This window comes from Leguminivora glycinivorella, chromosome Z (genome assembly GCF_023078275.1).
Source record: "Leguminivora glycinivorella isolate SPB_JAAS2020 chromosome Z, LegGlyc_1.1, whole genome shotgun sequence".
In the NCBI taxonomy this organism is placed as follows: Eukaryota; Metazoa; Arthropoda; class Insecta; order Lepidoptera; family Tortricidae; genus Leguminivora; species Leguminivora glycinivorella.
In genome coordinates, this window is record NC_062998.1 from 29049124 (window position 1) to 29073572 (window position 24449).

The following is a 24449-nucleotide window of genomic DNA, read 5'->3' on the forward strand; positions in this document are numbered from 1 at the left end:
ATAACATACTCTTCATTCGTAGACGTAAACACATTAACTAATTAACTTTGTTTTATTTTCAGTGTAATTAAAAAAGTATAGGTTACGAATATAATGATATACCTAAATACAACACTGTTCGACCTGGTGATAATAACAGTATTGAAAATGTGGCAACAAGTAACAACCATTCAATAAAAATCCTTTTGGGTCGTGATTTTAATAAACTAGGTAGAAAGCAATTAATATGTATGGATCTAATATTTGTAGAAGACGTCAGAAGATCCAGTACCGGCCAATAATATATTTGTAAATTAATTATAATACTTAATTGAATAACTTTTTTATATTTGAAATGGTTAGTTAATTTAGGTAGCTTTGTGCTAGCGAAGAAAAAAAAAATGGCCTCATGTAATGGTTCTTTTATATAGATGTTTTGTAGAAGTCATAGATTGCATTGTATTTTTTTATTAAAGTATTTTGTTGACTATATCCCGACGCAAAAACGACGGGGTGTTATAAGTTTGACGTGTCTGTCTGTGCGTGTGTCTGTCGGTGGCATCGTAGCTCCCGAACGGATGAACCGATTTCGATTTAGTTTTTTTTGTTTGAAAGCTGAGTTAGTCGGGAGTGTTCTTAGCCATGTTTCATGAAAATCGGTCCACTATGTCGCGGTCGGGGGTTTTTTTCAAAATTTTAAATTTTTGGTTAGGTTATGCCTACTAGAACCGAGTAAATCTTTTCAATGCTTTCGTTTTGAATATGTATTTTATTCACGCTTTATGGTGACGTGAATCTACTAAAAGGCTATTCCATTTTTAACGACAACACTCTGTCTCAAGTTGTATTTAGAATCACTACCTACACTAGACAAAATGTTGAATAACCAATACGAAACCAACTTTCTACCAGGCAGATACGTCTATGTATGATACACCAAAATATTGTGTTAATGGAAATGTAGGTACTGGCAGGACTTGATACGCGACCATTGTTACTTATGCATTGCACTGAATCAACTACATAGGTAGCTACGCCGACTGCAGTCAGCGAGCAATTTCCATGCGTACAAATTACGGTCCCTAAGGAACAGGTGTAGATTCTATACATAATTTCCTGCCGAAAAGCAGACCTATTGTTTTATTTAAATGCCTACTATCTTATTGTTAGTAGTATAATTCTTAACGCAAACAATGGCATATTAAAGTTTGAAGTCTTGCCGGAAACGGACGCGTAAGTACTCGTTCCTTAAGTCTGGTTTTCCATACCCGCATTACCAACCCACTCACCCAAATGACTAATGCACTAACGAAAATGCCATAAGTCACACGTCATCGGCACTACTCGCTGTGTTGTAAATGTAAGTACCTTAAAATAATAGAGAATAGCTATTTAATGGCGTTCCTCCTTATTATGCGTTTTCTTTTGTAAATATAGTAAAGATTCACAATACTATGTAGATCTAACGGGTGTGTCTTTAGCTAAGGTCTTCATATGCAATGGATAGAAAAGTTTTCTCAACCGCGTCAGCAAGGATGATTTATATAGGATTGACATTGACAGTCTTCATACTAAGAATCGTACCTCAATTTTTAGCGCCACCTACTAAATACTGGGATTTCCGGTTCGAGCGCCATCTTAGTGGTCTCGTGTCGTAAATAATTTCTTTTTCTTTTGCTCATTAATGTGGTTTAAAGTGTAATATCGATAGCTTATTATGCAGTAAACTAATGTTGTAGTGAGAAGCTGATGAAGAATTAATCTCAAAACGCGTTTAGCCTCTTTTTTGTCGTCAACGGCCGGTAGTCCACGTGCTCTTGTAAAATCTAGCTATCAATTTACAAGTGCTAACTCACCGTACACTGTCGTACTTACCGTACCAAAATCACTAATTAATATTAGCTCATATCACCTTGACACTGACGAAATAGTCCGAATAATGGACTGAAGCCATTTAATTTTTAAAAACTAACTCACTACTAAATACTGTCATAGCTACACTGATGATGCCTACAAACTTTTTTTTTAATGTGTATTGACGTGATATCATGATATTAAAATAAAGAAATATGTAATTTGTTCTTATACAAAATAAAACCGGCCAAGAGCGTGTCGGGCCACGCTCAGTGTAGGGTTCCGTAGTTTTCCCTATTTTTCTCAAAAACTACTGAACCTTTCTTAATGAATAATTTTCCTAGAAAGTCTTTATAAAGTTCTACTTTTGTGATTTTTTTTCATGTTTTTTAAACATGTGGTTCAAAAGTTAGAGGGCACATTTTTTTTTCCTTCAGGAGGGATTATTTCCGAAAATATTAATATTATAAAAAAACGATTTTAGTAAACCCTTATTCATTTTTAAATACCTATCCAACAATATATCACACGTTTGGGGTTGGAATGAAAAAAGAAATCAGTCCCCACTTTACATGTAGGTCCCCACTTTACCCTAACAAAACATTTTTTTCCACTTTTTATTTTGCCACTTTGTCGGCGTGATTGATATTACATATTGGTACCAAATTTCAGCTTTCTAGTGCTAACGGTCACTGAGATTATCCGCGGACGGACGGACGGACAGACAGACATGGCGAAAGTATAAGGGTTCCTAGGTGACTACGGAACCCTAAAAACATGCAAAAATATTTCGGGAAAATATGATTTTTTTCCACTTCCAGGCTGCGAAACAGCAGAATCCAGTTTTATCCCTAAAAGGCCCATACATACATACATGAGGGGTACACTTTTTTGTATGGGCTTTGTCAGTACCGGTGTAGGTATATCGTCCTTGACGTCAGTAATGAAGATTTGCAAGCATCGTGTGTGTAGATATTGCTAGAAGGTCAGGTCAGGACATTTATTTTCAATCGCGTAGTAAGTGTTTGCTCTCGACTTTTCATAGTAGTTCACTATAATCAAACCTGCATGGGATATTGTAAATGCAAACGTGTCTTAGGCACTTAAGCAGCAGTAACAATGGATGCAGTTTTTAGTAACTTTCCAAAACACAACCCCAATCATGTGTGTTCATAAAAAGCAAAAATTAGAACTAAGCAGATTTAAATAGATTCATTTTCATTTTGATCAAAATTAAAATCGGCCTAAATAATGTGTGTCTCGTCTCCGAGATAAGAAAAATAAGTTCAAAGATAAGAAATTGATAGGTAAGCGCTAAAACATTTTAATGCATGTGAGAAAAATGTACCTACACACTTATTTAATGTGAGTCACAGGTCGATGGCGGTTATATAATAATATTTTTACTTTATTCTGAGATTCCGACGCGCCAACCAGCAGTGGCACGTTTCTCGAAAGGTACAAGCCTTGTATTACAAGTGTGTCTCCATGACAACCCATAGGATTTGACAGTTCGCGCACTTGTAATACAAGGCTTGTACCTTTCGAGAAACAGGCCCCGTTGCACTGCTGGCCGTAGTACACTTTAGTACGTTTCTCGTTTGCATCATAAAGTGTCATTATATTATAAACTGAAATAGATAGCATACACTAAAGAAAAAGCGATCAAGCCCACTGGTGGCGAAGCGGGGAATCGAACCCGGGTCTCCAACTATCGCGGCTGACGTGCTCAAACCACTACACCGCCCTGGCTTTCCCCACATTCCCGGCTTCGCCCCCAGTGAGCTTGATCGCTTTTTCTTTAGTTTATAGTATCTATTTCAGTTTATAATTTATATATAGTAGTGTTACTACTAAAAAAACAATTAAAAAAATATGTAATAAAATAATTTGATTTGTTCCCTACATTGTCATTATATTATTATAATAAACTATTTTCGATTAGGTTATAGTTATACACTGGTTACTTTAGTTAGATACTCCGTTAGGTTTTACGAGTACATACCTATTTGCCATATTTATTTTTAGGCGTGCATTAAGAGACAAATGAATCATAAAACTATGTCCGGTTTTTTTTATCCCATAGGCCATCATTTCATCCAGTAGCCTAGTTCAGTTTAGATTCCATCAACGCTCAAATAGTCCTTACACCTTGGCAGGTGCTGCCGGAGCTGCCTCAGAGTGCGTACCAGGACACGGGCAATGACAGCATCCGCTCAATGTACCTGTTAAGCTAAGTTTAGACGTGCAAGTTATTGCTGCAAGTTTTGAGACAGAAGTATATGCAAGAAAGAGATGCAGATATTTGCCACTCACTCTTACCTATAGTTGCGTCTCAAAACTTGCAGCAATAACTTGCTGGTCTAAACTCAGCTTTACATTTCATTTTAAGTGCCCAAATCCAAAGGGCCTCCTATTAGTTGGTTCGGTTCGCTTCGCGCACACCTCCCAAAAGGCCGGAATACCATGTTTTCCGTGATGGGAACGACTTGTAATATAATAATCGCAAATCCTAATATGCTCTGGTTTCACGGAAAAGTAATAAAATGTTGGATCCTGATCTGTGATAATCGTGTACAATATACAACAGCGTAGATCACTAGAGAGATAAGTGTGACAGTGAGTCCTTGTGCATGTAAGGGCCGAACATTCGGGGTGGTGCGGTGGGGGGTGAGAGGTTGCTCGTGTTTAAATAAATACAGATATAAATATTTTTAAATGCGAGGCCGGAGGTCGCCGGTCCAGCCGTTATCAGTACCGCCCCCTCCCCGGCGCTCCCGCCCGATGTCGCCGCACGTTTCTCGCTTTGTGGAAAGTTACTCATTAACATGGCAACAGGGTAGATTTTAAATAAGTTTTACATCACCACGAGGGCTTTTGTCGCCTGTTATATAATCGTCAACGATTCTTATGTAGTCAAGTGATGGTGATACTCGTACATGTGTGATTACCATCTCAGAAGTTGATAAAACAGACAAAGTAATGTACTTACTTACTTCACTGGCTCAGCGACCCAAAAAGGATCTTGGCCTCCGACACAAGAGATCGCCACTCTGCCCTATCCTGCGCCACTTCACGCCAGTTGGGTACACCAAGTGCGGACAGGTCTTTCAGGGCTTCCTCGCACCAGCGATATCTGGGACGCCCACGCGGACGTTTTCCACCTGGGCGTCCCACATATGCTCTTCTCACACCACGATCCTCTCCCATCCTTTCCAGGTGGCCAAGCCAGCGGAGTCGTGTGGCTTTGATCTCGCCAATTATATTAGGCACCGCCATTAGCTCTTCCAGCTCTCTATTTCTCCTGCGCCTCCAGGTTCCATCTCCCTCTTTGATTGGCCCTAGAATCTTCCGCCAGATTTTCCTTTCCGCCACTAAAAGCTTGTTCTCTTCTTTCTGTGTCAGTGTCCAAGCTTCACACCCATACATCAAAATTGGTCTAATAACAGTCTTGTAGACTCGAATTTTGGTTGGTCTACTGATCAGCTTGGACACTAACACTCGGTGGAGCGCTGCCGAGCATCTTAGGGCGTTCTGGATCCGAATATATATCTCCTCTTCCCTTTGGTTGGTATCAGTCACAGTGCATCCGAGGTACCTGAAATGATCCACACCTTTGTAGGTACTTGTTCCAACTACTAGATCTTCTCTTTTCATTCTGGTGTTCTTGTATCTTCTCATCTGTAGATATTCGGTCTTCTGGCGGTTGATTGCGAGACCAATCTTTTCCCCTTCCTGCTCAACAATTCCAGCCATGGCCTCCAGGTCCCTTTTATTTTGAGCCAATAGCCCCAGGTCATCAGCATAGCCAATGATCTTATGTTTGCCGTTCAACTCCACACCCCCTTCATACCTAAGAACTTCTCGGATGACGTATTCGAGTACCAAGTTGAACAGCATTGGGGAAAGGGCGTCTCCTTGTTTTAGACCAGTAACAACTTCGAATTCTGCTGACAGTTCTCCGCAAGCTCTTACCTTCATCTTGCTCACTCTGGTGGCGACAATAATCATGTTGACTAGTTTTTCAGGCACTTTGAAATATTTTAATATTTTATATAACATCTCTCTGTCAACACAGCATACGACAGCTTTGGCAAAATCCACGAATAGAATGTGGATTGGCTGTGCGTACTCCCATTTCTTCTCCATCAGCTGTTTCAACAGAAAAATCTGATCCACGGTGCTGCGGTTCTGACGGAAGCCACACTGGTAGTCGCCGAGAATGGTTTCAGCATAAGGCTGGAGTCGACCCAGTAAGACATATGAGAGGACTTTATATGCCGTTGGGAGCAGTGCAATGCCCCTGTAGTTGTTACACTTTTTCCTGGATCCTTTTTTGTGGATGGGGCATATCACTCCAGTGTTCCACTCTTCGGGTTGTTGCTCTTCTTTCCAGATCTTGGTGATTAGCTCATATAATCTGGATTGCACTGCCCCGCCGCCATATTTCCATACCTCTGCACATATTCCGTCCACCCCTGGGGACTTATTGTTTTTCAGCCTCATGATAGCCTTTCTAACTTCGTCGAAGGTTGGTTCTTCTACAATATCCACATTCCCTTCCGTTGTCTGCGCATCAATACGACTGTTCACCGGTTGACAGTTGAGCAGGCTCATGAAATATTGACGCCACTGACCTTTTATTGCTTCTGTCTCTACTACAAGGTCTCCGTTATCGTCTTCTAGAAACTGCGCCCTAGGTTGGTATCCTTTCTTAATAAATCCCAGTTCTTGATAGAACTTTCTGCTCTTGTTAGCCCTTATTAAAGTTTCGATATCTCTGAGTTGATATTCCAGATGTTGCCTCTTCAAGTTTCTCATTAAGTTCCTAAACCTACGGCATGTCTCTCGATACTTATCGTTCCATCTGAGGTCTTGTTCCACAAGAATCTTAAGTTGTCGTCTTTCTGCCATAGCTAGATCGCATTCCTCTTTCCACCATTTTCTCCTTTTCTTTCGCTTCTTCTTGCCTAGTATTTCTACCCCTGCTCTTGTTACTATTTCTCTTGTCTCTTCCCACATTTTGTTAATATCCTCTTGCATTTCCAAACCTTTAAATTTGTTACTTAATTCGAGTTGAAACTTTTGCAATATATCCTTATCTTTGATATTTTCCAGATTAATTCCTTCATTCTCCATTTTACGTTCTCCGCGTACTACTTTAATTCTGGCTTTAAGTTTTATTCCCAGCAAGTAGTGGTCGCTATCACAATCAGCACCCCGGTAAGTTTTCACGTCTTCTATTATACGTTTGTGACGACTGTCAATTAAGACGTGATCGATTTGGTTGACTGTGATCCCGTTAGGATGTTTCCATGTTCCCTTATGGATATCTTTATGTGGGAACATGGTGCTCGTTACGACCATCGATTTGGCAGCAGAAAAACTTATCAGGAGTACGCCATTATCATTGGACTTCACGTGCTTACTGTGCTTACCTATAGTGGGGATAAATATATCCTCGCGTCCTATTTGAGCATTCATGTCTCCTAAAACAACCTTGGCATCGTATTCCGGGATCAGGTCATAAGCTGCCTCAAGTTCTTCATAAAAGCTATCTTTGGTATCATCGTCGGAGAGTTCAGTTGGGGCGTATGCATTGATGATTGTGATATTGTAAAAGGTACTTTTAATACGCAGGAGACTCAGCCTGTCAGAAATTGCCTGGAATCGAATAACATTTCCCACCACCTGTTTCGATACCATAAAACCAGTTCCTCTATCATGTCTTCCATATTCCCCCCCGCTGTAGAATAGAACATGATTGTTATCAATATTACTCTCCCCACTCCCGGGCCACCTTACTTCTTGCAATGCTGCAATCGGGATGTTATAACGGTGGAACGTAAACAGTGGAGTTCTGGCGCAGTCGGTTGACTGCGCCGCGGTGGTCGAAAAGGGCATTTATTTGTGTGATGAGCACCTGAGTCATGGATGTTTTCTATGTATATTTATATATTATATATATCGTTGTCTATACCCAAACTACGAACATTCAGTCAAGGAGGCTATTTATTTATTATTTTATTATTATTATTAAATTCAGGAGGAAGTTCCTTTATTCCGCGCCGAAAGTCGTCATTGGGATCAGATCGTATTTTTCTCTGTGTCGGTTTCGTAACGTTTTGTTTTTTCTGTGGGAGGGGTGTTAACCCGCCGCACAACCCCCAAACTGCTGGAGGACCACATCCTACTTTGGTCAGCGAGTCCATCGGACTTAGCCGGATAGCGTAGCTAGGCTGTGCTACCGACCATTCCCCCATCCACCAACCGGGGGACGCTCCTCTACGCCGTGAGTCCCGCTATATGTTATTCGCGGTCTAATTATACTAAGAATATGAAAAACGATTAAGGGTGGCTTTAAAATCTGTTTTTGCGGCGAATAACCAAGGACGATATATACCGGGACTGGCAATGTCTTACAAAAAGTGTACCCCTGAAATGTATGGGTCATTTATGGATAAAACTAGATGGCCCTGTTTCGCAGCCTCGAAGTGGTAAAAATCATATTTACCCCAAATATTTTTGCGTGTTTAATTTATTATATGAACAAATTGACATATTTCTTTATTTTAATATCATGATGTCACGTCAATACACATTTTGAAAAAAAAAAAATTGTAGGCCTCATCGGTGCAGTTATGATAGTATTTAATAGATTGCACTAACAAATGGAGGTACGATGCTTTGTATGAACATTGTCAATCGTGTATGTGTATAAATCACCCTTAACATAACTAACTACATACTTGCATTTGATCGTAACCATCAGCCAAGAGTAACTGAGGAAGAAGAACTAACAACCAAAGTTAACTTACACGTCTTTATCCGCAATGAATCATGATTCGAAAAACATATTGTAGTCTCACTTTCCTGTTTTTTTTTTGTTTCGGGAATTAAAGAAGATAATAATTAGGTATACCTTGCATATCCATCTTTTGTTTTGTTATTTATACTCATCGCTTATTATAACAGTTGTAATTTTTACAACTCCAGTTTATTTTTATATTTTTACCATTCAAGACGTAACTACTTATGTAGTTTTTTAATTCGACCACGTTGGACCACCTAATTATGTACATACGACAAATTACGTAGGTATGGTGTTGATCCTCCGTATTAGGTAGTAGCAAGGACGAATTATACCGGGACTGACAAACTCATTCAAAAATGTACCTCTGAAATAGCCCACAAGTCATGGATAAAATAGATGGCGCTGTTTCACAGCCTGGAAGTGGCAAACTAATATTTTTACCAATATTTTTGCGTGTTCTTAATTTATTTTAAGAACAATATATATTTTGAAAAATAATAATGTGTATGACTCGTCAGTGTGTATGTTATGTTATTTAATACATAGGTAGATAACAAATGGAGTTACGATACTTAGTATGAAGAATGTCAATCCTTTATAGAGATATATATTGTCCTTGGTAGTAGGACAGCAATCCACAGTTACGCATGTGACAAGACAACTAAACCAAACATTACGTAATTAAAATAAAATAAAATAATTTAGTAATTAGTATTAAGTAACTAACTATGTTTGGTTAAAATAGCAGTTTATTTTAAACATAACATAAAAGATTAAACATAACATTAAAACTAAAGTTAAATCTAAAAATAACAGGGACTTTAAACTCACAGGGTTCATATTGTTCCACTGCGATCTGAAAAGACACTCTCTCATGAATAAAATAATTTGATGCCACATTTAGAAGACTTAAGGGCCACATGAGGTCCACCGCTAGAACCCTTTGAGATTGTAAATTTCCACGGCTAAATGTATTGCGTCTTCTGTGTGCGTAGCCAAATGCACAAACGCTCACGATAATATATCTTTCGTAGCTATCTATCTCTATCGCTCTTGCGTATTGGTACGATAGAGCCAGACTACATTTCTGCGGCGTTTCGCGTCGCAGAAATGCCATTCGGCTACGGGGCCTGATCCGTGTACGATCTTCTCCAATACAAGAGCCGGTATTTATAATGCTACCTATGTGCATAGGTACCTATGGAACGAGCGTTAGTTTTCTCTACCGATGCAAGTATGTTATAAAATGTACTGAAATGCATAAGCGCAAAACAGAACGTGCAGTTGCAGCGCGCGTGTCGCAATTCCAGCGTCCGATCGATAACCGCGATCGACGTCACGTTCGTACACGCCGTCGATGTAGAAACCGCGCCGTACACCGCTGCTGGCACGTTCTTCGGCAGCGCTGCCGGGCGCGCGGCTCCTGCTGTGCGTGATGCTTCTTTACACATTATACGTAGGTACATCAATTAAAATATTAATGAGAAATGTGCTCCTTTATGACCGCGATCATTTTATTAGCTATAAAAATATAGAGCCGTTAGATAAGAATGAAATCATTCATTAAAATCGCAGGCTAACAAGAAACTGTACTGGATGATCGACAGGGGTCGGGTAGAGGAGAGGCGCGGGCGCGGGTGTTAGGCGGGTGATCTCCGGGGTCAGCGCGAGCGCCGCTTATCGCCGCCGCAGCGTCGGCTCCCGCCCCACGCCAGCCCGCGCGCTTCCAACAACTAATTATTTTATATGCCATTTATTTCTCAATCTACATGTATAAATTAGAATATTGAAACTATGTCACATCTAACTGCTCACTAAAATATTTATTAGTATTGTTCCAGTCAAAATAGGTTTAGTGCAATTCCCGAAAAGTTTGTACATTTGGATCACGTCTCCGATTTTGATAAAAATTGGTAGGCTGATAGAGTCCATAATGCTGAGCAAGATCTACTAGGTTTTCCAAAATGTCCTTTGTAGTTTGTATGAAACCTTCCTTTTTTGTTACCAGATTTCTATACATTTTCGGTAACAAAAAAGGAAAGTTTCATACAATCAACCTAGGACATTTTGGGAAACCTAGTGGATCTTGCTCAGCATCATGGACTCTATCAGCCTACCAATTTTTATCCATTTCGGAGACGTGATCCAAATGTACAAACTTTTCGGGAATTGCACATATAGTCGTGACCAAGTGGGTATGTACTTGCATACCTAACTTGCAGAATATTAGTACACCCGATGCAATTACACGAGACATTCTATTACTGTTAATTGCAAGCTTTATATAATATATGCTAGTTATGAGTATAATTAAAGATGTTTGATGGAATTCATGACAGGTTTAGCTTAGACGAACTTATTTCCACGTGATAAAAAAGGCAAACAATATGATAGGTAATTGAGATTCAAGCAATTTATGATGTCGGTACGACGAAGAATGTGTAGATTATTAAAGAACACTGAAACCCAAAATCAACTTTAGATTTACAAAATAAGGACACAATTTATTATGAAGTAGGTACATAGCGTTTAAGCTGTACCTATGTTAGTGGTTGTTTAGGGTAGTTTTGCGTAGATCGTAATAGGGTAACAATAGAGCTACCATGTTAAGCATGACAAAAATAACCTCTGAGTACCTATATTTTTTTTTAAATAGGCTAATATTAATTTATTTTGTTATCGGCAGTAACCGGAAGCGGGCGCTGCGCCCGCGCTCGGCCAGCTACTTCGAGTTCCATTTATTGCCAACGTTCTTCATCATTGCTTGTATTTACGAATAATCGAAAATTAAATTTAAAAAAGAAACTTTCGCTTTGAGCTGTTTTAGTGGACAAATGGTAACTGACTTATACTTACCAGGCCTTCTCCACTGCTAAGTTGCGTATATATATTTTTTAATTTTAGTAAAAAGTAGGCGTAGCGCTGTGCGAAAACTAGTAGCTACCTTTAAACTTAATATTGACCTGCATATTTAACAAGTATTCCCAGCTCTCGTAATGTTTATTTACGTAGTACGTAGGTATTAAGGTCCCATCAACAACTTTAACGTTTTGTTCATGTTGCTAAATACCTTTTACAGTAAGTTACAAAAAGTATTTGCATTTTCTGTGCAGTTTCGACGTAGACCGACAGTGTAGCTAGCTTTAGCGCCTGGTGGTGTGGCAGAAACCGGGTCAGCGGCACTCGCGCGGTCAACATTCGCTAACAATAACAAGGAAGCTTGTACCCGGCTCGCGGTCGTCTCCGCTGCGCGCGCCCTGCCGCCTCGGCCCAACATATCAATCACACAGTGTTGGTCCACAGCCCGGGAGGCATGAATTTATGACAGGTGTGCTGCTTTTTCAGCGGCACCGGTGGCTGCTGCACCCGTCGCGACTGTCTGCTCACACGAGGCGCGCGATGCGAGCAGGGCGCGCGCGAGCCTACTGCCGTTCACTGAGTTTGAGCGATTTCGCTTTATCTAATCGCCGGATGATAAAATGCTACCAGGCTTGTTTCGTATCGACTCTAGATGAAGCCGCCAGTACCGACTTTTGCCTTCTCGACTTTGATTGAAAAATGGTTGAAAGCTGTTGGGCAAATATTCCATCCCACACTATTAGAAAAGCGAGGTAGATGTCGTGAACTCGAACTAGTGCACAGGATATAAAAATAGTATGCGAGTGTAGTGCGATAAGAAACAGTAGAGTAGAAGTAAGTAAGGAAGGGAGAAACGACGAGCCAACTTCGACCTTGCGGCTCGAGCGCAGCGCAGAGGTCGCGGCGCGCGGGTGGGGCGCTTGCGGCCCTCCGGCCAGCGCACTCCCGCGCAGGCACTAAAGTCGCACGCCCGTTAAAACCTACTCGCAATAAACCTAGACTTCGATGCAAACAATGAATTGTGTTTTCGTGCTCACTGCTCTTTCAGTTCAACCGAAGTGTAACTTTTAAGAAAGAGTTAAATAATTTGAAATGAGAATAATATGTACTGTTTTTCAATCCTTTGGCAGAAAGGTTGAACTTAAATTACTACATATCTCTCATATAAGATTTTGTTCAGATGAGCGAGCAAAGCGAAGTACTTACGTTGAACTTATTACTTGGGCAGATAGGGCTATGTCCCGGCGTCGGAATTTTGATGAATTTAATTAAACTGAGCTGTTCGAGTGACCGCGACTAGCTGGTGTGCGACCTCCGTATTTGTATATGTCATTTTTTATACTAACTTATGATATTTTTTTATATTTACATGTCAATCTGCCTTTTGTCACTAGAACGAAGAGTTAGAATTCATTAAATTAGTAAATTTTTATTTTATTTAAATAAGTCTTAGACAATCAGTTTTCCATCATCTCCAAATACAGTCCGCTCTCAATATATACATAGGTACCGCTAGTTATCATGAGCTATAAAATAATTAATGGTTTTAAAACTTTACTAATTTTTTCCTTATTTAGATGAAATTTCGTAAACGTATTTTTAACGGCATTATTTTTGAACATTCAATTACTGATAAGGCCTAATTAAATAAGTATGATGTATTTTTAAGGGTCCTGATTGTTATTCTGGTCATTTTGTTTTCCAAAAAGTACGGTTGAGTTTTTAACCCCCGACGCAAAAACAACGGGGTGTTATAAATTGACGTGTCTGTCTTTAAGTCTGTTTGTCTGTCCGTTTGTCTGTCTGTCTGTCTGTTTGTGTGTGTGTCTGTCTGTGGCATTGTAATAGCTCCCGAACGGATGAACCGATTTAGATCTAGTTTTTTTTTGTTTGAAAGCTGAATTAGTCGGAAGTGTTCTTCGTCATCTTTGATGAAAATCGGTCTACTATGTAGCGGTCGGGGGTTTTTTCAACATTTTGATTTTGTGATTAGGTTTTGACATGGTTGTATCATTTGAAAGAGGCTCTTCATTAAACTGTCATAAAATTTACCATTACGACCAAACGAAATAAACATAGTAATAAGATTATTTGCCATATCAGCCATATAACAAGTAAAATTTTGGCTTACCTAGATGCAGTTTGTTTATTAAAACAGAATATAGAGATTAATATATGACTGATTTAAATATATGTACCATTATCGAGGGCTCCACTGATGATTTTCGAAGTAGGTAATTTAATTACTCAATACCTATTCATTATGGTGAACCGCGTCTTCTCTGTTCGACGCGAAATAGTAAATATTTTAAGTAGTAGTTAGGTAGGGGTTAATTTAAAATATGCATTTGTACATCGCATCTTTCTCGGTATTTATTCAATGCGTCCAATCGCTTTCTATTTAATAAGTCAGGTAGAAATATATAAAGTAACTATGAAATTGAGAACAGTCTTCTGCTTAATAAATAATTCTTAGATAGTGTGAGTTACTTAACAGGTGTTATTTCAATGCGTTGGACACATACTTAAGTAGTATGTGTAAATGATATCATTTTGGATTATTATTTTACAGTCATTTAGATAGGTATATTGGTTGCAATAGAAAAAAAGTCCAACATTTTGTCTATGCCTTATAAACTTTTTAATGAACACCAAGTCCTAATATTTATAATATAATATAAAAGAAAATATGTACGAATAAGTCACTAACTGTTGCGACTATGAACTAAATAAGTAAAAGCGACTGCCTGGCTAAACGTGTCGTTAAAGCAATTTGACAAATGTTTACAAAATCATTACATTTATCTATGCTGCTCGGCGGCGCTGCATGACATTGACCTTTAAGTATTTTATATAAGTATTTTTTGTTACAATTATATTATGGATTTATATACTTGTATAATTACAACTGTAACAATTATATATAACTTGTACCAACGTTGTCACATTATTTTCTAGAGTTAATCATAAACGTCCCTTTTGACACCGGGTAGGTCATAAACACAAAATCTATTGCAAATAAGTAAGTATAAGTAATTCATATAATATACTAGCATTATTCCGCGGCTTCGCCCGCGTACTTTGTACCCCCATTTCACCCCCTTAGTAGGTAAATTTTGAAAAATCCTTTCTTAGTGCTCCTCTACGCCTTATAATGAACCTAAGTGCTAAATTTAGAATCTCTAGAGTGAGTAGTTTCGGCTGTGCGTTGATATGTCAGTAAGTCAGTCAGTCAGTCAGTTTCTTCTTTTATATATTCAGATTACTAACAGAATACCGTCTCCAGAAAGACTAAGTATATTGCATACTTACGGCATTTGCTCTAAATGTTTAACGTGGGTTTCTAAAAGATATCTGGGGGCCGATTTTTGAGTCTCACTGTCACTAAAATACCGGTTGAAAACGGTGAATTGCCTATTATTTTCAGTGACAATTTTCTGAATTAGAACGCGTGAGACTCAAAAATCGGCCCCCTGATTCGGATTTTATTCCTTGCGTACTATAAAGTAAAACTCTGTCACTAGTAAACTGAGCCTCCCCCGTGAGTTTAATCCGCGCTGGTCAGGAAAAATGTAGGTATGTATTTTTTGTTTCTAGTAACAACAGCTAGCGGACCCTGTTTACATTCTTCATGTTATGAATGTTATTTTACATTACGTTTACAGTGACGCACCCATTCTAAAATATCAAAACCGGTATAGGCTCTTGTCACAAATTTTACGGATTATTGAACATTGCATAGAAAATGTTTAAATATGGTGTTTTTGTATGTACGTATTTATATTTTTAATAAGTTCAGCTAGGAAGTTAAACAATTAAATAAACTTGTCAGATATACATGACAAACTATTTACCATCGTATCTCTTTAATAAAAACGAATTGTGATAGAAAGTGAGGCACAATATATTGAGTACAACCCTGTTGAAAAATAAGTACTGGCAAACCAATAAAACCTTGCCATTACGAGTAGTACGTAAGTACCTACGCTTATTTTCTTATCAGAGATTTGTCTTACGTAATGTTATTTGACAAAAGATATTTTTCTTAATATTTTTATAATTACTAGTAGGTACATCATTTTACTCAATTATAAATAATGAAATTATTTACGTTTAGTTGTTTGGTAATGAAGACCTTTGGATATTTACTTATGTGGTAGCAAATGAAATTGATTTTATTTTTATACATACACTTACTAAAATAATTGAGATTTGGATTGAATGGTGATTTTACTACATGTAATAGATTGGGCAGTAGATTGGTAAACTGAAGTCTCTTTAGTACCTATTTTGAATGTAAACATTGAGTTAAAGAAAAATATTAGCTTGTTATCTCCTAACAAACTTACCGTAGAACTATCGTAGCACACAGGTGCTACGAATTCGCTACGCTCCAATGAGACTCGCACTTCCTCCAAATAGTGTGGCTTCTTCTGTGTAATAATATTCTTTGTACTCGTACTGGGTAATCTTAATCGGCTTTCAGAAAGTATTTATAACATCGCTTTTAGCATTGATAATGCTCGTACGTTTAGGGAGACTGATGGACAAGAAAGAGGGTTTTATTGTTTCTTATAAATAGATCTACTGCGACATTAAAAATTCCATAATCATTATAATTGTCAAATGAAACTTACCGAAATGATACTCGTGCTTAGTGGTCGTCATAATGGTCTCCATCTGCACGAAAGACGATCGTTATCGTAGTGAAGGGAATGCGTAGGTTTGTAAGATCCGAGTGCTGCATCACCGGACGAGACAGGCGGCCTTCTGTATGTGGCTGACTTTTGAGCACATCGCTCTGCAAAAGAGACGAGTGCGCGGCCGCGAGACGTGGATCGGCGCGTGCGCGCGGCGGTCGTTAGCGCGCGAGTCGTCGCCGGGCGCCGCGCAGTGCCGCCGCGCCAGCGCGAGCGCCCCTCGCGCCGCGCGACCGCCCTCCGCGCTGACGCAACCGAAGACGTCGTCGACACGCCTGACCCGAGGCCCGCTTCTGTCTGCTGAAAAATGTCGCCCTATGATACCCTTACACTCACCCCGACCACTGTCTTCTTCTATCCAAAGAAAGATTAGTGGAAACTTAATTATTTATTATGTATTTCTTCAATGTTCAATTTCAATAGAAATCATATATTCAAAGACGAAAGTCTAACAAACTTGCTTGCTTAATTGGAATTCGCCTAGTAGCTTGGTCAACGAGCGATTCTAGATGGAATGGCCGAAAGCAGAAAGTTTCACCACGGGATGTTGTTAGGGATAGTCAGGAGACATACATACTAAAAGTCCTCGGACTTTGGACGTGAGCTCGAAGAGGGGGGGGGATAAAAAAGGTCCAATTTTGAAAAAGGTATCAAAAAGGTTGTGTGAATGCATTTATACAGCATCGTAATACAATCAAGTTCATTAAATACATATTTTACACGTTTATCACATACATTTGTTGTTTCATTTCGTTCACTGAAAAAATTGCTAAAATTGTAATTTTTTTAAAGTCGTATAATTATTCAACGGTACATGACACAGAAGCATATGTACACATATTATGAAAGGTAATTGAACGGTATACAAGATTTTTTAAGAAAACTTTTGTCTAAAATAAATATTTTTCAAGATATGGAGCAATGTATAAAGCAAAAAGTGGGGGATGACGATTTTTTTAAAATGGACAGTTTTTAGGAGCTCATACCTAGATAATGGTTAAGAATAGAAAAAAAGTTTCTAGATCAAAGTTATAGATAATTTTATAAACTTTCAAAGTGTAGTAAACTAAAATTTCGTATGACGCATAGTTTTTGAAATATGAGCAAAAAACCAAAAAATGGGACCTTTTTCATCCCCCCCTCTTCGAGCTCACGTCCAAAGTCCGAGGACATTTAGTATGTATGTTTCCTGACTATCCCTAACAACATCCCGTAGTGAAACTTTCTGCTTTTGGCCATTCCACCTAGACCCCCCTTTTGAGCATTCATTGACTGATCTATAGTTTCAGAATTAAATGTCATTGAAAGTAACAGCAACATTATAAGGGGGGTGCAGGTCCGTGGGACAAGTGGACAACAATAGTTCAGTACTGTGATGTGTCCACTTGTCACAGGGGTGGGGGCATGGACGTTTTCTTTTAGGTAACAAAGAGGCTTGTTTAAAAAAATGGGAACCCTAGCTCTATGTTATTAACTCTGATTCTTATGTTATGTAAAAACAAGAATCTCAGTCAACATGACTGTAACATACAAATGAAACGTCACTACTTATTACGATACGATTTTTTCATTATTCAACGAAATTTTAACTCTGATGTTTTATCTATCTCTCCATGGATTAATTTCATTTTGTTATCATCAATATGGACGCGAAAATAAAGATCCTAGAAAAGCGACAAATTATAATTTTTAAGAAAAAAATACCGCCGCCTTTGGGGTTCTGGTGAAAGCTACTTGCGAATGTTGGATTATGTAGAAATGTGTAGGTATTTTTTTAAACTGCTTTTAATGCTTTAATTATTTGATGGCAACAAAAATCAATATACGTATACCGTTAAGGTTTGAGGAGTTTCCTGAATTCCTCATGAATCCGATTATAAGAAATCGAAGCTTGACAAAATTTGACTAGAAAACTCAATATGCTTAACAAACATAACTAAATAAATGTTACTGTTCTGAACTTAAATGCATGCTGTTCTTATAAAAATACCAAAGTTACTATAAGTGTGCCCTTCAGATTTGAGGAGTTTGATTCTGATTCTGACCATCATCAGCACTTCCACTGCACCACATGTCACTGTTCTGGACGTAAGTGCATGCTGTTCTTATAAAAATACCAAAGTCACTATAAGCGTGCCGTTCAGATTTTAGGAGTTCCGTTCTGACCATCATCAGGAGTTCCACTGCACCAAATGTCACTGTTCTGGACGTAAGTACATGCTGTTCTTATAAAAATACCAAAGTCACTATAAGCGTGCCGTTCAGATTTGAGGAGTTCCGTTCTGACCATCATCAGCAGTTCCACTGCACCAAATGTCACTGTTCCGTACGTAAATGCATGCTGTTCCTTAAAAAACACAAAAATCACCATATGGTAGGACCAGAGAGCGGGCGGGCCAGGCAAACTTCAAATACTGTTGGACTCGAAGTGGATTCATCTACACAAGAAAGCGAGACGGTGCAGAGGCCATCAAGATCACCAGCTACGACTGTATCGACCGCGTCTTTGGATCTCCACAGCAGCCTGAACTTGCTTCTAAAGGCTGCCCTGATGTGTAATTGCGCCCTAATTACAAGATTAACTGGTATTTCGTTAATATACTTCTTAGGTTTAGTATATGTCAGCCAAGAAATAGTAACAACTCTTTCTAAACTTAGTTGTATTTATTTCTGTTGTATTTTTAATATTGGAACTTCATTAAAGTGTAGTCAGCATATCAGAAATTCTTCACCATCACACATACTCACTACAAATATATTACACACATCAAAATACACTACTACTTGCCAACCTGTTAAGAAATATGATCCTGGAGCCTCCCTTTCCCTTTGGCTTTGTACTGATACTCCCTTCATGCAGCCGCCGCCACCGAGCTAGACCCGGGGGAAGATATTGATGAAACTTTCATGGTAAGTTGCAACTCGGTAGGGACTCCAGAGCTATGCCAAAAGTACCTTAGTCACACACATAACATAAAAATTCTAACATTTAATATTCGGAGCCTACAATGTAATATTTCAAGTTTTTTGGTAACTTTAAAGCGTTTTAATGCAAAGTTTGATTTTATAGTTTTGACTGAATGCTGGCTGAAGGATGGCTTAATGATAGAACAAATAGATGGCTACAATTCCTACCAAACTAAAAATTTTGGTAACCAGGCAAGTGGGGTCGTAGTATATATAAGAGACATTTGGAATGCCCAAGTAAGTGAACCAAAAATTCAAGATGCCGATTGTCTATTGATTGAAGTTCCAAAATGTTTCTCTCTTGTTGGAATCTATCGCTCTCCCTCGGTGAATAATATTGACCCTTTTTTAACTTCGCTAGAAGCTTTTATACAGAGTACTAATAATAATTTGGACCTTATTATAACAGGGGACATAAATATAGACATCATGAAGGCTACGCCCCAATCTTCTGATTATTTATGTCTCATGGCTAGCCTAGGTCTCACTTTAGCTATTAATAAGCCTACAAGAATGGAAGCATGCCTGGATCGTTTTTTTGTAAAATCAATAAAATCTTATAAAACAGTGGTTTGTGAAACAGATATTACTGATCATGATATGGTCATACTTTCCTTGTCAAATAAAAATAAATCAGTTCCAATAGAAAGGTCAGTATACAAATTAGATTACAAAGCTATTTTTAAGGAATTAGGTCAAGCGGATTGGGATTCTATCACCAATAGTTCCTCCCCTACTGAAGCTGCTGATGCTTTCACTGAATTTTTGACTAAAATTATTCAAAATAATTCGACCAAAAGATCAATCAGTCGCTCTAAATTTAATATAAAACCTTGGATGACCCCGGGATTAATCCGATGCTCCAGACATAAGGACCGGTTGCATTTAATAAGCCGCAAAAACCTAAGTGACCTTAATGCCAAATTAATTTACACGCGTTATAGAAATTTTTATATAACACTTATTCGAAAACTACGAACCGAGTATGAGCACAATCTAGTTAATGAAAATCGCAATGACCCTAAACAACTGTGGAAAACTATTAAACAAATAATACAAATCCCGAAAGATAATGGAACCCCTGGCTATGCCACAATAAAATCCACTGTACTAGACTCACTGAATCATATAAATAATTATTTTGCGACCATTGGTCAAGCACTCGCAAATAGTATCCTAGCAAATTGTGGAGTAACTGAAGCGGCCCTTGCATCAAAAATCAAAATACCCGCATCACCATCAAAATCCTTCTTTTTGTCCCCCACTAACATACAGGAAGTAGAAAGTATAATCATGAGCCTTAAATCGCGTGGTGCTACAGGAATAGATGGAATAAGCAATCAGTTCCTGAAGCGCGCAAAAGACCACATAGTTAAGCCTCTCACAACCATATGTAATCTTAGTCTGGAGCATGGTTCTTTCCCAGATACCTGGAAAACGGCAGCTATAGTACCTATTTTTAAATGTGGAGCAAAGGATAACGTAGGTAACTACAGACCAATATCACTTTTGTCAAGCTGCTCAAAAGTGCTAGAAAAATTAGTTAACAAAAGGCTTATCAACTTCCTAAACTCAGAAGGCCTGCTGTCTGAAAGGCAATTTGGATTCAGACAAGGCAAATCGACTGAAGATGCTGTCTCCCTCTTTTCCAAACTGGTCAGTGCATACTTGGATAAGGGTAATCCGTGTATTGGAGTTTTCTTAGACCTATCCAAGGCTTTCGATACAGTGTCAATTCCTATTCTACTACAGAAACTCGAGCGCCTTGGAATTAGAGGAGTAGCCCTATCATGGTTTAGTAGTTACCTGACTGACAGACGTCAATGTACAAAGCTTGGAAACACGTTAAGTGAGTCAAAACCAGTTGCTTTTGGAGTCCCTCAAGGGAGTATCCTAGGTCCAACACTTTTTATAGCATATTTAAATGATATCACAAGTAATCCCTTAGTTAACGCAGATATCATTTGCTACGCAGATGATACTGCAATACTATTTCACGGTAATTCTTGGCCACAATGTTTAGATTTTGCTCGCTGTGGTATTAGTTCAATTTATAGTTGGCTAAAAAGTAATCTGCTAACTCTCAATTCCGCTAAAACGAAATTTCTCTGTTTTCACAAAACCGCTGCCTCAGTGCCCAAAATAATCCCCGAGTTAAAGATTCACGATCCTAACTGCCATCAAGATTCGAAGTCTTGTAACTGTTGTACAATTGAACGATCGTCGTCAATAAAGTACTTAGGCGTCACTCTAGACGAAAAGCTTAATTTTTCTTACCATATTGAATCCGTGTCGACTAGAGTAAGAAAACTCATTTATGTGATGAAGAGGCTAAGGGATGTCACTGACAAGAAACTACTGAAAATCATATACATTGCACTTTGTCAGCCAATCTTAACTTACTGTATCACCGTTTGGGGAGGTGCAACTAGCTCAGCAATGATCACCTTGGAAAGGGCACAGAGATTTTTACTTAAGACAGCCCTTAAAAAACCCAGGCTGTATCGTACAGTTGACGTATATAAGGACATGGATGTGCTCAGTATCCGTAAACTTGCGATCCTTAGGTTAACAATGGTAATGCACCGTGAATTAATAAAGTCAGATTATCGCACCTCTAATAATAAGCGTGTTTTTAAATTACCCATCCCTTGGACAAGAACTGCTTTCGCAAAAAGGTTTCAAAACTTTCTCTTGCCACACTTATATAATAAAGTAAACATAAAATGTGACATCAAAAACTGTACTGCTAACAAAGCTAAACACATAGTCACTTCTTGGATTAAAGATCTTAGTTATAATGACACAGAACAACTTATGAAAACTAATGGTTGGTAAAGGGTACATTGTATCAATAGGCTTTGATAGTATATTTTTATAATTAACTTGTGTTTTCCTATTTGGCCCACAGACACTTACGCACGCACGCACGCACGCACGCACGCACGCACGCACGCACGCACGCACGCACGCACGCACGCACGCACGCACGCACGCACGCACGCACGCACGCACGCACGCACGCACGCACGCACACGCACGCACGCACGCACGCACGCACGCACGCACGCACGCACGCACGCACGCACGCACGCACGCACGCACGCACGCACGCACGCACACGCACGCACGCACGCACGCACGCACGCACGCACGCACGCACGCACGCACGCACGCACGCACGCACGCACGCACGCACGCACGCACGCACGCACGCACGCACGCACGCACGCACGCACGCACGCACGCACGCACGCACGCACGCACGCACGCACGCACGCACGCACGCACGCACGCACGCACGCACGCACGCACGCACGCACGCACGCACGCACACACACACACACACACACGCACACGCACGCACGCACGCACGCACGCACGCACGCACGCACGCACGCACGCACACACACACACACACACACACACACACACACACACACACACACACACACACACACACACACACACACACTTATATACAAGTCATTCACTCCTGCTGACTACAAATATACAATAAATGTTATTTAATTAAATGTGTTAACACTAGTAAAATCGAAAATTCGTTACTGAACTATACTGTGATTAACCGTGTTACCCTTGTTAAGTCTGGTTAGCTTTAGTCTTAAATAATTTTTAGTCATTAGAATTGTTTCTTCAGCGTAGGAAAAGTAAATGTAATATGTAAATGGTAATGTTTGGACTGACTCTACGAGACAGGCCTAGCCTAGTGTGGTGGTCAAAGGTAAAATCTTTTGTAACACTTTTTGGCAAATAATCTATTTTTATTTTTATTTTTTTTATTTTATTTTATTATGTATGCCTTTCAGATTTGAGGAGTTCCCTCGATTTCTCCAGGATCCCATCATCAGAACTGGGTTCTGAGAAAAATGGGACCAATCTGTATACATATACATTCAATCAAAAAAAAGATTTCAAAATCGCTCCAGCAACGACGGAGATATCGTGGAACAAACAAAAAAAAACATACAGACGACTTGAAAACCACCTCCCTTGAGAGATTAGAGGCGGCGGTTAAAAACACGACCGAAGGCAGTGTTTTAAATCGACACGAGTTACGAATTTATTCTTCGCACATTTTTCCGAAATAATATCATTTGTATGCTTCTAAACAAAACTAAAGGCCTACCTACTTAATTGCAAGTTGATGTATGTAAAAAAAGTCAAAAAAAAAGTCAAAGAAAAAAAGGGTTCAGAAAAAATGTTTCTATTAATCTGGCAATATATGATATGCTTAAAGTTGTAATGGAAAATATTGACGCAAGGAATCCGGTTTGTGCAATTTATGCTGATATGTCAAAAGCATTTGACTATGTTTGCCATGATCGCCTTTTAAGTAAGCTAAGCATGTATGGTATAAGAGGAAACGCATTGAACCTTATTGAAACTTATTTAAGAGGAAGAACGCAATATACAGAGATACCCAGAATATGCAACGCAACAAAAAACCTATGTAAATATGCTTCTAAAGAGCAATGTACTCAGCGTGGGGTTCCACAGGGAAGTGTGCTCGGCCCCCTATTGTTCTTAATTTATATTAATGACTTGCCTACCAATGCCAATTACCCTATAGTTTTATTTGCTGACGATAGTACGTCAATCATCAATTGTAATAATTTGAATAATTATGAACATGACATTACTGCAGAATTTAATTGTATAATAACATGGCTTAATGACAATAATTTAGTAATTAATTTGAAAAAAACTAATATAATGCATTTCCGTCAACGCACACTTAGAGACAGTAATGACGACATCAATGTTAACTACGAAGGTACCACGATTGAAAATGTAACCGTGACTAAATTTCTAGGTCTAACTATTGATAGTCAGTTAACGTGGAAAAATCACATAGATGAATTATGTAAGTACATGAGCAAATCTGCTTACGCTCTTTACAGACTGTCTAAAGTAACCAGTCGTGATACAGTCGTAATGGCATATCATGGCCTTGTAGCATCAAAAATTAGATATGGCATTATTTTTTGGGGTAACTCTGTAGATCGAGAGGCCGCTTTTGTGGCCCAAAAGAGATGTATAAGAGCTATCTGTGGGGTTAATTTTAGAGTGAGTTGTTATCCACTTTTCAAATCATTAAGACTTCTAACACTACCTTCATTATACATACTTGAAGTGGCTCTCTTTGTAAAAAGAAATCCTGACTTGTTTATTTATGTAACACAGAAACGTAGGCTACCTATACGTCCTCAATATGAGGGTCAGTTGTATGTTCCACTCATGAAAACAGCATT

At 38.9% G+C, this 24449-nt stretch overlaps 1 protein-coding gene across 9 annotated transcripts in view; it reads right to left on the minus strand.

The window, feature by feature from the left end:
• The window catches only part of LOC125241840 (transcription factor BCFI-like), a 54954-nt gene extending 38472 nt beyond the window's left edge, over window positions 1-16482 (minus strand). For 4 of the 9 annotated variants that reach the window (XM_048150497.1, XM_048150495.1, XM_048150494.1 and 1 more), the window contains exon 1: window positions 11874-12059. In XM_048150497.1, coding sequence (XP_048006454.1) covers window positions 11874-11924 — 51 coding nt within the window. In that variant the 5' untranslated portion in view covers window positions 11925-12059. Of the gene's footprint in view, window positions 1-1268; window positions 1285-11873; window positions 12060-15855; window positions 15874-16143 lie in introns of those variants that run through there. The other 5 variants (XM_048150498.1, XM_048150499.1, XM_048150500.1 and 2 more) reach the window with 5 other exon arrangements.
• Between the last annotated feature and the right edge of the window lie 7967 nt (window positions 16483-24449).